This window comes from Sabethes cyaneus, chromosome 2 (genome assembly GCF_943734655.1).
Source record: "Sabethes cyaneus chromosome 2, idSabCyanKW18_F2, whole genome shotgun sequence".
Lineage (NCBI taxonomy): Eukaryota > Metazoa > Arthropoda > Insecta > Diptera > Culicidae > Sabethes > Sabethes cyaneus.
In genome coordinates this window covers 39,216,727-39,230,165 of record NC_071354.1, presented here as the reverse complement: position 1 = coordinate 39,230,165, position 13,439 = coordinate 39,216,727, and the positions used below count along the sequence as shown (strand labels likewise).

The following is a 13,439-nucleotide window of genomic DNA, read 5'->3' as shown; positions in this document are numbered from 1 at the left end:
TCAACGGAGCACATAGGACGTTCGCACAGTTTTTTAACACTATAGACGGGATTCAATCAGGCCCTGCTGATGTTGAAGACCTCAATTTCTTCAGTGCAGCAAAGATATCTTCGTCTGAGAAGCGGATGTCTCATTGTTTGGAACGTCACGGATAGCATTTTCGACGTGAGTCGGATTAGCTGAAGCAGTTGCAAATACACTCGAAAAGTGTTAAGCAAAGAGGTTCCAAGTGTCACTCGGTTTGCTGGAAGTTTCGTCTACTAGCACCATGCTGCAAGGAAGCCCGTTCTCTTTACGCTTCTCATTTACAAAAGACCAGAAGCGTTTGGGGTTTCGTTTCAAATCTGATTGAGTACGTAACGCGTAACTGAAGCAGCTAAGCTAGGAGGTGCGAACTAGAGCGCCTGTTCTCCAGGTGAGGGGCGGCTCACACAGCGTCTGTCTCGTAACGGGCGGCTGAATATGAAATGCTGTATCCCGCAAGCTATACCTAAGATGGCAGACCCATCAGCGGGATGTAGGTATCGCGACCCCGGTGAGGTAGTATACCGAAAACTCAATTACCACGAACAACGAACAAAGAAATTCAGGACGGAACAATCGGTATAGGACACGGCAAGGGACAAGGAAACGATTAAGGGATAACGATTGGAAACTTGGTACCTGGAATGTCCGAACTCTCCATGAACCGGCACGGGCTGGCTTGCTTGCTCGAGAGCTGCATCAACTCGGAGTGGAGATCGCTGCTATTCAGGAAGTTCGGTGGCCAAATTCCGGAGAAAGGGAGTTCCGTGCAGTAGACCCTATTGCAGGCACTTCTTTTAAGTACCACATCTACTACAGTGGCGGTAAGAAAGCTGAACATGGAGTCGGTTTCGTAGTGTTGGGAAAACAAAAGCAACGAGTTATCCGGTGGAGGCCCGTAGATGACCGTATATGCGTGTTGAGGATTAAGGGCAAATTCTTCAACTATAGCCTAATCAACTTATACGCACCGACAAATGATAAATCCGATGATGCTAAAGACGAGTTTTACGACAAGCTTGAGAGGACCTATGGAGAGTGCCCAAAACACGACGTGAAAATCATCATCGGAGATGCAAACGCGCAGATCGGGAGGGAGGAATTCTTCCGTCCAGTTATTGGAAGACATAGCCTGCATCTGTCGACCAATGATAACGGTCTGAGGCTCATAAATTTTGCCGCGGCTAGAGGGATGGCCATCTGTAGCACCTACTTTCCACGTTTGAATATTCGGAAACAAACCTGGAGGCATCCAAATGGAGACTCTAGCTCTCAGATCGATCATGTCTTGATTGACGGTCGACACTTTTCGGATGTTATCGATGTACGGTCTTTTCGTGGACCAAATATCGACTCTGACCACTATCTCGTAGTGAGTAAGATTCGCGCAAGGCTGTCGAACACGGCGAAAGCTCGCACTGAAAGGACGCTGCGTTTCAACATCCAGCGGTTAACGGCAGACGGCGTTGCAGTGGAGTACGCCAGGAAGCTTGACCAGCGAATCGCAGAACAGCAGGTAGAAGAAGAAGATATAAATGGGCTGTGGAGGAACATCCATGGTGCCATCCAAACAACAGCGAGAGAGGTGGTAGGCACGACGCGTGGAAGACAGCGTAACAGCTGGTTTGATGCCGAATGCCAGAGAGTGACAGACGAAAAGAACCAGGCCAGGAGTCGCATGCTCACTGCGGCAACGCGTCAAAACAGAGAGAGATACAGAGAGACTAGAGCTGCGGAAAAAAGAATCCATCGTCTAAAGAAACGCGAGTACGAGGAGCACGTGCTTGCCGGCGCAGAGGAGCGATACGCCAGCAACGACACACGGAGTTTCTATAAAACGGTGAGAAGCAGGAATTTTGCCATGCCTGTGATGTGCAATGATAGTGCTGGCAACCTGCTTACCGACAAAACGGCGGTAGCAGCCAGGTGGAAGGAGCACTTCCAGACACTATTGAATGGAGAGGTAAATGAGGAGATCAGCAGGGACAGGATAGAAATTGTAAGCGATGGTCAAGCTGTGGAGCCACCAACACAGGAAGAGGTTAAGAAGGCAATCAGTGAGCTGAAAAACGGTAAGGCTGCTGGGAAGGACGGTATCCCGGCTGAACTTCTAAAAGCGGGGAGCGAGCGGCTGTACGAAGCAATCCACCGGATCATTGTCAGGATCTGGGAGGAAGAACAAATGCCGGAGGAGTGGTTGGATGGCCTCATTTGCCCAATTTTCAAAAAGGGACATCGAATGGAGTGTAAAAACTATCGAGGAATTACATTGCTCAATTCTGCCTACAAGGTGCTTTCCCGTATCCTGTTCTGCAGACTGAGACCGTTAGCGGAGTCCTTCGTCGGCGAGTACCAAGCGGGTTTTCGTGAGGGTCGCTCCACGACGGATCAGATGTTTACCCTGCGCCAGTTGCTAGACAAGTTCCGGGAGTACAACTTGCAGACACACCATCTGTTTGTGGATTTTAAAGCGGCGTACGATTCAGTTAAACGAAATGAGCTGTGGCAGATAATGCTAGAACATGGTTTTCCGACGAAACTAGTTACGCTGATTCGTGCGACGCTGGATGGATCCAAATCATGCGTTAGAATAGCGGGTGAGACCTCAGCTGCTTTCGTGACGTTGGATGGACTGAAGCAAGGGGACGCACTCTCTAACCTGCTATTCAACATTGCCTTGGAAGGTGCATTACGAAGAGCAAACGTGGAAAGGAATGGAACTATCATCACGAAATCTCACATGCTTCTTGGTTTTGCGGATGACGTCGATATCATCGGAATCAACCGTAGAGCAGTAGAAGAGGCCTTTAGGCCCTTTAAAAGGGAAGCAGCGAGATTGGGACTTACCATTAATACCGCCAAAACGAAGTACATGGTTGCTGGTAGGGAACGTGGGAGCTCAAGTGGTGTTGGTGCCGAGGTGGAGTTAGATGGGGAACGATATGAAGTAGTGGAGGAATTTATATACCTTGGTACACTCGTGACATGTGACAACGATGTAAGCCGCGAAGTGAAACGACGAGTTGCAGCCGCGAATCGGGCTTTCTACGGATTACGTAGCCAGCTGAAGTCCCGTAGTTTGCAAATTCGCACAAAACTGGCGCTCTACAGAACACTAATCCTCCCGGTGGCCCTTTACGGACACGAATCATGGACGCTAAAGGAAGCTGATCGGCGAGTGCTTGGGGTTTTTGAGCGTAAAATTCTGCGATCTATACTTGGTGGCAAAATGGAAAATGGAGTGTGGCGCAGACGCATGAATCACGAGCTGTACCAAGTATACAAATATGCTGATATAGTGAAGGTAGTGCAATGTGGCAGGCTGCGGTGGGCTGGACACGTGGCCAGAATGCCCGATGAAAGAGTAGCCAAAACTATTTTCAGCAGAGAACCAGGAAGAGGCCGTAGACTCCGAGGCAGACCCCGCACCCGGTGGGTGTGTGCTGTCGAAGACGATGCACGTTCAGCTGGTGTTCGTGGGGATTGGAGAACGGCAGCCCAGGACCGACGGTACTGGAGGACTATAATTCGTTCGGCGCAGGATCGGTAACGGACCGTTGCCACTAAAGTAAAGTAAGTAAGTACGTAACGCGTGTTTAGAATAGAGAAATCGATTGTACCTTCTGTAGTTATTGCTTCGGTCGAGAGCGGGGAGAGGAATAAATGTTCTGAGTTACTGAATTAGTGTGTTCGAGAAAATGTCTACTGCAGCGTTAACATCGGTTGTGTTGTCTAATAGATTATTCCAGTCAATGATGGAAAGCGTTTCTTGGAGCCCAGAGAAATCCGTTTATAAAAAGTTAAACTCCTTTACCTCAAACACATCTTCATACAGTAATGAGGACATGTAAGGAATACTGAAAGCGGTGGATGCTGCGTGTCGATATCGACAAGCGGATCGTAGGCTTCGAAACAAGTGCATTGCGATGAAGCTTCTTCATTTACAAACACAAGGTCGAGTGTTTGATACCGGCAATTTTTAACTGTAGACATCTGAAGCATGTTCAACAAAGATATGCCGTCTAGCAGCGTAGTACTAGACCGTGTGAAGGTAGATTCGACGTATGGGCAAAGGGTGTTCCAAGGGCTGTTCCAAACTAGCCCAGGTTGATTATAGTTCCCAAACAGTAGATGGGCTGCGTTGGAATTTAAGGAATTAGCAACAGTGAGCGAGGAGTCGATATGTTTCTGAATTACGGTGACATCAGAGGAGGAATCTGGAGGCAGGTATACAGCACCCACACAGATATTGGTATTACGATAACAAATGTTCATCCAGAATTGCTCAAGCTCTGAACCGACACTCGCTATTTGTTTTGAAGATAGCTTATTCGATACAGCAACGAGGACGCCTCCACCACGAGTTTTTTCGCTACCAGAAGGATCCCGATCTCTGCGATAAACACTGTAGGTTGCTCCAAACAACTGAAGCGAGGTGATTTCGTCATTTCACCAGGTTTCGGTTAGAATAACAACGTCGAATTCAGCTTCGCAAACAGTTACAAACAGTTCCGCGATTTTCGTGCGCAGGCCCCTGACGTTCTGGTAGTATATATTGAGCTGTATTCTGGATACCGGTGTGCGTAACGATGAATGGGTATCATCCACACTTACATTAGGAGAACGGTAAGCTACAGTATCGGTGACAAATGTGTTGCACATGTGGACTGGCTGCAAGTGAAGGTCACAATGAGGGGATGCGGTATCTTCTGTTGCTTCGGGTGGAAGCGGCGATGTCATCGGAAGTGGATTGTTGAGCTACGCTGGTGGAGTGATAAATGCTGTTCGAATTGGTTGGCTGCAAGAAGGGGTCACTATCAGGGTGCGCTGTTTCATCTATGGCTTCGGGTGGACATATACTCTTGGCTTTACCTGAGAAAACATAAACGGAGCCGTCATCGAAGGTGGACAGATGATCAACGCTGGCACAGTAATTACCCAAGTAACCAATAAGCAGCTAGCCGATAAGCACTTAAGTCGCCATAAATGCTACTTTAATGCTATTTTAGCAAAATATGCGGCTACTTTATTGCTAGTCCTCTTATAGTGCTGCCAATACTTATTTGCAGCTAGTTAGCTAGTTAACGGCAAAAAGAATTTAAATAGAATTGTGGATGCCAATTTACAACAGCTATATAGTCAAAAGGCTGATAAGCACCAACTTGCAGTATAAAACGCCAGGGGTGCCAACAAATGATTGATTTACTGTTTATACTAATGCTTATTGGTTACTTGGGTAGTGTTGTTCAAGTGCACAAGCTGTGGATCCAACATCTTTGGACGAGGTTAAAAAGCAGCTAGACAGCTGAAAACCGGCAAAGCAGTTGGAAAGAACGGCATCCACACCAAACTTTTGAAAATCGGGAGTGAACGGCTGCAATCCATCAGATTATACTAAAGGTATGGACTGAGGTGAAATTACTGACCTGCCGGCAGGTCGCCATTTTTCTGTGGTTGAATCTAAAACATCAAAAACACTGTGTGGGAAATCACGTCATAGAAAATCAATGCAACGGTCATTGTTGTTTGGGGAACAATATCCATCTTAGTGGGGGTACTGTCAAACTCTGTAGACCAAGATAGAGATGTCGAGGAGAAGGGAATTACCTACGAACTGGTTGGAAGGTCTCATCTGTCATATTTACATGACACAATATGTCGTTCATATTAGCATGACACAATATGTCGTTATCATCGGCAGCAGCCTAGAGCCGGGGAGGCTCGTGCTGTTTCAAGCAGTCGTCTCCATTTTAACTCGAACTTGGGTCACTGGTGGAGCCATCTTGCACGTTGAGCTCTCTTATTCCTGATGCCGGTGAGGTTTTTGAAGAGAACTGTTTTCGTCACACTGTCTTTCGGCATCCTTACGAAGTGTCCGGCCCATTGTAACCTACCGACTTTCACCAGATGCACGATGGGAATTTCTTCAAGCAGTGCAAGTAGCTGGTGATTCATCCGCCTCCGCCACTCTCCGCTTTCAGTTTGTACTCCGTTAAACATCGTCCGCAGTACCTTCCGCTCACAAACATCAAGGACACGTATGTCCTCCGTGAATACCGTCAGAATTTTGTACATTGTCAGCTTCATACGGCGGTGTATGCTTTTTGATCGTAGCATTTTGCGAAGGGCAAAGTGGGCCTGATTTCCCGCTTGAATGCGCCGCTGGATCTCCTTACTACTGTTGTAGTCCGTGGTCAGCAGCGATCTCAAAGCTCAAACACTGACGAACTGACATGACACTTAGAAGAAAATCCTTTAAAAACCATCGTCCTACACATTTTGCTTGCACACTAGCACCCTCTGTTATGCATGTTGCGGAGTAGCTTGCATTTGCAGGGTTTTATGCTGTAGGGTTTTGTACATTTGAATGGTTTTATACTGAAAACCCAAAGCAACACTTGCGCGCCGCGGTGTGGCCATGTTGCGAAACATGCTTTTTTGAAAATTGACTGGGTTTTGATTGGACGATGGAATTATCGCGAGTGTCTCGTCTGTATGTCTGTGGCTCAAATTCATCATATGTGGTATTCGACGCATTTATTTTTAAGCCAATCCTCTCGCCTTTCAGCCTGGCATAGATTGCCTCCGACGTCGCAAAATTTTTGGCTATGATATATTTTTATGTGCTATAGCTGGTCTCGATCGACTGTATCATATGCTGCATTGAAATCAATAAAGATGTGATGCGTGGGCACCGTCCAATTAGCTTCGAGGTACGATGCTGGTCTAGTGAGCCAATCGTCGCATGTTCGAATCTCGACTGGGTGGTGTTACTAGAGTTTAGTAGGGTCTTTCCAATAGCCCTGTAACTATCATGTACTATCATCTCTACGCGTACGCGTGGGCACGTTGTACTCCCAACACTTAGGCAAGATCTGCATAGGGTAGATATCGACTCAGATCATTGCCCAGTAGCAGTACATGTGCGCTCAAAACTATCATTCGGCAATTAGAAAACTGCAAGTTGCCGAGAACTGCGAGGCTGTTGGATGAGGCTCTATCTTCCTCTGTGGTGCTAAGTGCTTTAACCTTCGAAGACGGATGGGGCAGGATAACGTTTGGCCGTCAATGAGCCCGCAACCCGAAAACCCGAGTGCACCTAATGACTGATTTGGCAGGGAATACCAGCAAACGATGGAGAGGAAAACATGAGTTTGGGAAAACTATCTGAGGCATTGGCACGAGAGACAATTTGGAATGAGTTGACCACAATCCTGGGGAATGCATCAGATGGAGGACAGCAATCACGGAGAACTAGAACAGCTAGTTCTCTGAGAAGGTGAACAAATATCGCAAAGCCTGATATGTGGCAAGATGAAGAGGGAAACCTGACCATAGACAAGTACGAAGGGGTCGATAGGCGGAAGCAGTTCTCAGATGAGCAATGACGATATAATATAGGGAGGCAGAACGGGAGTTAATCGGGAGTGGTAACAAACCGTTACTAATAAAATCGCCGGATAGAACCGACTCCCGGCAGAATGCTATAGAAATGGTTAGGAATCACTAGCAACGGCACTTCATTGGATAATTCCCAAGATGTTACCAACGCGGCATTACGCTGATCGAGATAAAAAAGTACTTACAAATTATAAGACCATCGAAGAGGAATTCACCCTGTAAGTGAATTAACAGATTACATATTTTTATTTTCAAATAGTTATTACTACATCTACAACACTGTACAAAGATAAGATGTGAAACACGTCTTTTAGTTATAGGTCAATAAAGATGTTAATAAAGGACAGATCTTAAAATGCTTATTTAATGATTGCAAACCAGTAAAAATAAAAATATTTGAAGTTACCTGTGCTCTCCATTGAGCATCACAATGTAGTAATAATGTTAGAAAGTTTTGTTGCTAAGTTTGTACTAAGCTATCTTGAAATACTAAGAATACAATTACTGATGAATACGTATACTCACATTGACCAATCAAAATTAAGCCTAGAGAAAGCTACTAGAATCGCGCGGTAAAAAAGTATTTACGTTCTGGAGGAACCGCAACTATCTTGATATATTTATAATAAAGCAAAGTATTTCTGCAAACATTAAGCAATGTAAATGCAGTAGTTAATCGGCTCGAACCTTTGAGTGCTTACGAATTATTTATTTACAAGAAAAATAGATGCAGCTAAAAGCTATACTGCGATTGATGTCATGCTACCTGCACTGTTGCCACCTGCTCTAAATCAAGGACCGAACATATTTTTGCGGTCGAGATCTTTTTCCAGACTGGATTGGTTGCAATCTGCTCTAAACTATGTCATTAATAATAGTGAAGCAACGCTAGAGTGTACAAATTTGAGTTAAATATTTTCTTTGCAGTTTCAATCCTTTAAAACGGACAAAATCTCCGTCAGATTAACGAACGATTTTTGTTTATCCTTATTTTTGAATATTTCGAATCCGATTCGATCGAGTTAATCACTGATTCGATTCCGATATTTCGTATTCAAGAATAAAACCAATATCACATTCCCATTATAGATTTCTAGCATTTTGACACTCCTAACAGATAGTATTGTTTATAAAATCATAACAGCCCAGAGCGCTTTCGCTCTTGCCGCTGAGCTTGATACTGTTGAGCTTGTACTTGACGAATTCCTCGATCCAGGATTGGGTAATATCCAGGTACTTTTCCGGTGACCCTGGAAGATAGTCTCGAAAGCCGAACACCGGAATAGCGGCTTCGATCTGCGTCCCATCGACCCAGTTATTGTAGCTATTGATGGTGATCAGTTGGGCGTTGTTTTTCAGAGCCGTCCTCCAAGCTACATCGAAATATTGACCGTTAGAACGGTAGCGTTTGATGTTCGTTATTCCACCGTGATTCAAATGCCCGTTTCGAGAATATTTTTTACTATCGTAATACCCGGGACCGATCGTTGGTACAAAAAGAAGCTTATACGTATCGGCGAATTTTTTTAGCTGCGACCAGTTCTTCCAAGTGGTCGCATAATTCGCTCCATTGCTGGGCAGATATGTGTAGAATCCATCGAAACCACCTCTCCGGACAATCGATTTATGCTCTTTTGCTCCAATGTGGGCCAGTACAATTGCATCATAACTGGTTCCGCGGATTGTCAGTATCCCGTTGCGAGACAACAGTCGCGACCAATCGGAGTCGTGAATTTTGTAAGCCTGGCGGATGTAGAATATCGGCAGATCCCGTTGTTTTGAAAGTACTTTAAAATAACTCAATGTACTTTCCTGATCCTTACCGAACAGATCCAGAAAGTATTTGATGTTATTCCTGATACTTTCAATCGTACGATCGGGATATTCCAATATCTCGATGGCAATTTTCAGATTATAGATTGCAGCCGTTTTGAAAGTGGCCATCAACAACCCTTCATTGAAGCTGGGCTGCCAAACTAGAATCACAACCCCTATTCCACAATTTTGAACGTCATTGAAATGATCTCGGATAATTGTTTCCGTTGTGTTGTACAGTTTTCGTTTCGGATAGAACGCAATGTTGATTGATAGGTCATCATTCGGACGGAATGAAACGGCAGATCCGTTGTCGGCTACTCGTATTAGCTGTGTAAATAGAAATTATTTGTTTAAAAGTAAACATGCGATTGAAATTACTAACCTTTGAGCTTGGTAGGGTTGGATGGGGTTTGTACCATGCTACCGGAGCGTAGTAGAAGATTTGGATGTTCCGATTCAGTGCTATCGTACGGTTCCTACGAGCTGGCGTACTTAGTTCAGCATGTCTATCGCCAGCGAGTCGTTTGATTTTATCTCTAATTATTCGCGACTTTATTTCATGTTCGTTATACTTTTCCGGCACAAGGGCAGCATTCTGACTTCGCAGCAGTTCATAACTGATTACCTGCTGATCTGTGCTCGGCATAAGTGGCTGTACCATCTTTTCCGGAGTGTTTAGTGTAGTGTAGAGGCAGAATATCAGCAGCAACAAGGACGAGATTCCAATGAAGCATATCAAAAGCTTCATCGATTTAATGGAGAATTTAAAGTTGAGCTGGGACATTTTTAGGATTAGACGTCGAGGAAACACATAACTTTCTAACTAATTTCACATTTTATTCACCAAAATGGGACGTTGAGAAGAAAATTCTTTGTGATGGTTTCAGCTAGACACTCACTGCACTCGCTTGTAGTTAGGAAAAACGTCAGATGGAAAATATTATACGCTTTGCCAGTCGCTTCGATACATCAGCGAATTACGGCCTGTACGCATGTGCGGAAAATCCTGGAAATTCGCACCGGCATGTAGCGCGAAAGATGGCACGCGACTCCGCAAATGCTGCCGTGTACTCGGTTGACTTGAGAGTGAGAATGTTTGTAAATATTGGGATATTTTTGGAAAAGCCGCGTCTGCATTGTAGACCGGGGTTAATGCGCGCCTGTTGATTTATACAGTTATAAATAAATTTTGTACTCAAAGTACCTACCTATCTAGCAGCAATGTTTATTTCTATGACCGGGTTTTATCGTTTAATGCTATATTGTATTTGCAGACCTGCTTTAATCTATTATAAAATTAAACAAAGGCGTGTTCTAATTCTACTATTAATCAAACGGCGGTAATGTTTAATGTTTGAATGATAGTCGCCCTTCTTTATTATGAATTCTAAATTCTTCACCTTGAAATGTTTTGATTTCTGAGTAGAAAGAGTTCGCTCAATAAAATATTACTAAAATATAAACACTTCCTCATGATTGGTTCAGATATTAGCATCCACGAATTCACATTCTGCGGTTGTTGACTAGGCAAGAAATCAGCGGAGAACAGTTGAGTCACCTAATCTTCGCCTACACTGAATTTTCTTTTGGCGCTCTCCAAGTAGAAAGCCATGGGGCGTGATCGATCCAATCCCCCACTTTCAGGGCCCCCTTTGAAGAAGGCTCCTAACGGGTGGCAACTAAAATTTTGGAATTTTTTTCTCAAGCTGTCAAAAAAAGACAAAGATACATGAAGAAGATCTGATTTACCGAAATTAAAGATACATTATTCATTGTTGAAAAAAATTTGTGTATATTTGGAAACGGTCCGTAATCGGCTGTTCGGCGAAGCTTCCGTTTGATGTCGGAACAGGAGCGTTGTCCGGCCGTAATGTCAACTTTGCGAATGCATCTCTTGATTCTACCAATCAACTGTTTGCGATTCGTGGCTCTCCAATTATCTTTGTACAATAACGAACTCAAAATCCCGAAGAAATCTTCGATTGGGCGCACTGAGACGGATTTTTTGGGTTGTGGTTTTTGCAGTGCGTCAAGTGCAGGAGAAAGGGGTGTAGCTATTGCTGTGAGGCGCAATGTGAAATTTCGCCTACTGCTGAGCTTAGTCCTAAAAGTCAACGAGGCCATAAAAGACTAGTTCAGCACATCGATGGGCCCAATTTACTGATCACTCCAAGTGAAAAAGCGGACACGCTGGGTCAGCAGTTTGTAATGTCTCACAATCTGGGACAGAATATTGCCAGCTCTCCCGAGTACTCTTTTGCCGAGGGAGTCGCCGAAGTTGATCGATCAGACAGCTTGGAACAAAAAAAATGACCGTTGACGAACTGATGGGCCATGCCAAAGGATTGCGGCCCCCGGATTCGACAGCACATTCAATATCGAGCTCCAGCACTTCAGCTACGGCTCATTTACTTTTGTAGCAAACCTGTTTAACCGGTGCTGGGAGCTTGACTACTTCCCCTCAATGTGAAAATTAGCTAAAGTTATCCCAGTGCTGAAACCGGGGAAAGATCCTGCTGTTTCCAAGAGCTATCGGCCCATCAGCTTGCTCTCTGCCCTTTGCAATCTGTTTGAGAAGTCAATCCAAAGCCGCATTCTATCGTTCGCTGATGAGAATGGCGTCTTCCTGCAGGACCAGTTTGGATTCCGCGAAGGAAGGTGCGTCGTCCATCAACTCCATCGAGTCACAAGTCGGCATCCAAGACGACAGCAATGACGCTCTTGGATATCCAAAAGGTATTCCACAATGTGGTGCGTCTCAGCACTACAATGCAAAAACAAATTCGTGAACGTAAGTGGAAGTGGATCGGGCATACCTTGAGGAAGAAGCGAACGAGGTCTACAGAGAAGCAGTCGACTGGAATCGATAAGGACAGCGTAGAAGAGGCAGACCTAGAGGTTCATGGCGACGCAGCTTAGCCAACGACATACGGGCTGTAGACGTGAACCTGTCTTGGCGACTGGTAAAAGTAATGGCGGGTAACCGTCAGCAGTGGAGGTCTCTGATTTCATCCCTTTGTTCTCCCGGACCGGCGGACATGGACACATAAGTAAAGTAAGTAATTCGACAATGTGTGGCACGACGGCCTGTTGATGCGGTTCATCGACACAATTTCCCGATGTATCTTATCAAGATCATCGGTAGTTATCTATTAGGCAGAGTGCTCCGGGTATCTCTGAACAGTATCTGTTTGAAAATATTTAACATCCCTGCAGGTGTTCCTCAAGGCAGTATCCCGGAGCCCATTTTGTATAGCATATATACATCTGACATCGCTCTCTTTTCTGTGGGAGGCGTATTGTCTCAATTTGTGGATGACACAGCAATCATGTATATGGGTCGCGTCTTACGTACCTTCATATGTAAATTTCAGAGAGGTCTGAATGCTCGGACAGGGTACTTTACGAGCTAGAGGATTGCGATCAATGCGCAATATCATGCATGATTTTCTGCACAACATCTAAACTGAACCTAATGAATCATCTGGTTGTCTACAAAACAATCATCTATCTAGCGATGGAGTACACGGCCCCGGTCTGATCGATATGTGCTAGGACACAAGCTGAGGCTTCACTGCGTACAAAATAAATGCCTAAAGATGATCCTAAACCTGCCCCCTGGATAAGAACAAACGAATTGCATGAGCTCGCTGCCCTGGATACCATGAACACTAAGTTTGATGCATACAAGCTAAAATACCCACAAGAGGTGTTCCCATGAAATAATTCAAATTTTTAAAATTTCGGTTAATCAAATAAACTAAGTGAACAAAGAAGAGAAGCAATATTTTGTTGCTAAACACCTAAAATGTAAATATGGCAAGAGACAAAACAATCAAGAAAATTCACATGAATTTAGTCAAAACAAATCTGCTGATGACGATCATGCATTGGTTGGTAATGCAGTATCTATTTTTTTGAAACTCATGTTGCTACCTTAATAAGGGGGGTTGCGCAGTCCCCGTTTGTCCAGCGCCTCTATAGTTCAAAGGTACACGTACATGCCATGACGGTTGTTGTGAGTTCGAATCCGGTTATAATCTCAGATTATAGCTTGGTTCGACTCATGCACCTTCCAGCATTGGACAAAAGGTAGGAGTCACAACGACAACTTGTTAAGCGTAGCTACCAATACCCCCCAAACCCCCCACTCACCTTTCCACTCTTTCCCTCCATCTAGTGATGTCCGTGATTCG

The 13,439-nt window shown here is 44.8% G+C and overlaps 1 protein-coding gene across 1 annotated transcript; it reads right to left on the bottom strand.

Moving 5' to 3' along the window:
• Nucleotides 1-8,535: 8,535 nt before the first annotated feature.
• On the bottom strand, nt 8,536-10,027 carry LOC128738165 (glycoprotein endo-alpha-1,2-mannosidase). Its single transcript, XM_053833080.1, has 2 exons — nt 9,626-10,027; nt 8,536-9,570 (listed from the first exon to the last, which is right to left on the bottom strand). The coding sequence occupies exons 1-2, from the start codon at nt 10,025-10,027 to the stop codon at nt 8,536-8,538; spliced, it is 1,437 nt and encodes a 478-aa protein (XP_053689055.1).
• Nucleotides 10,028-13,439: the final 3,412 nt, after the last annotated feature.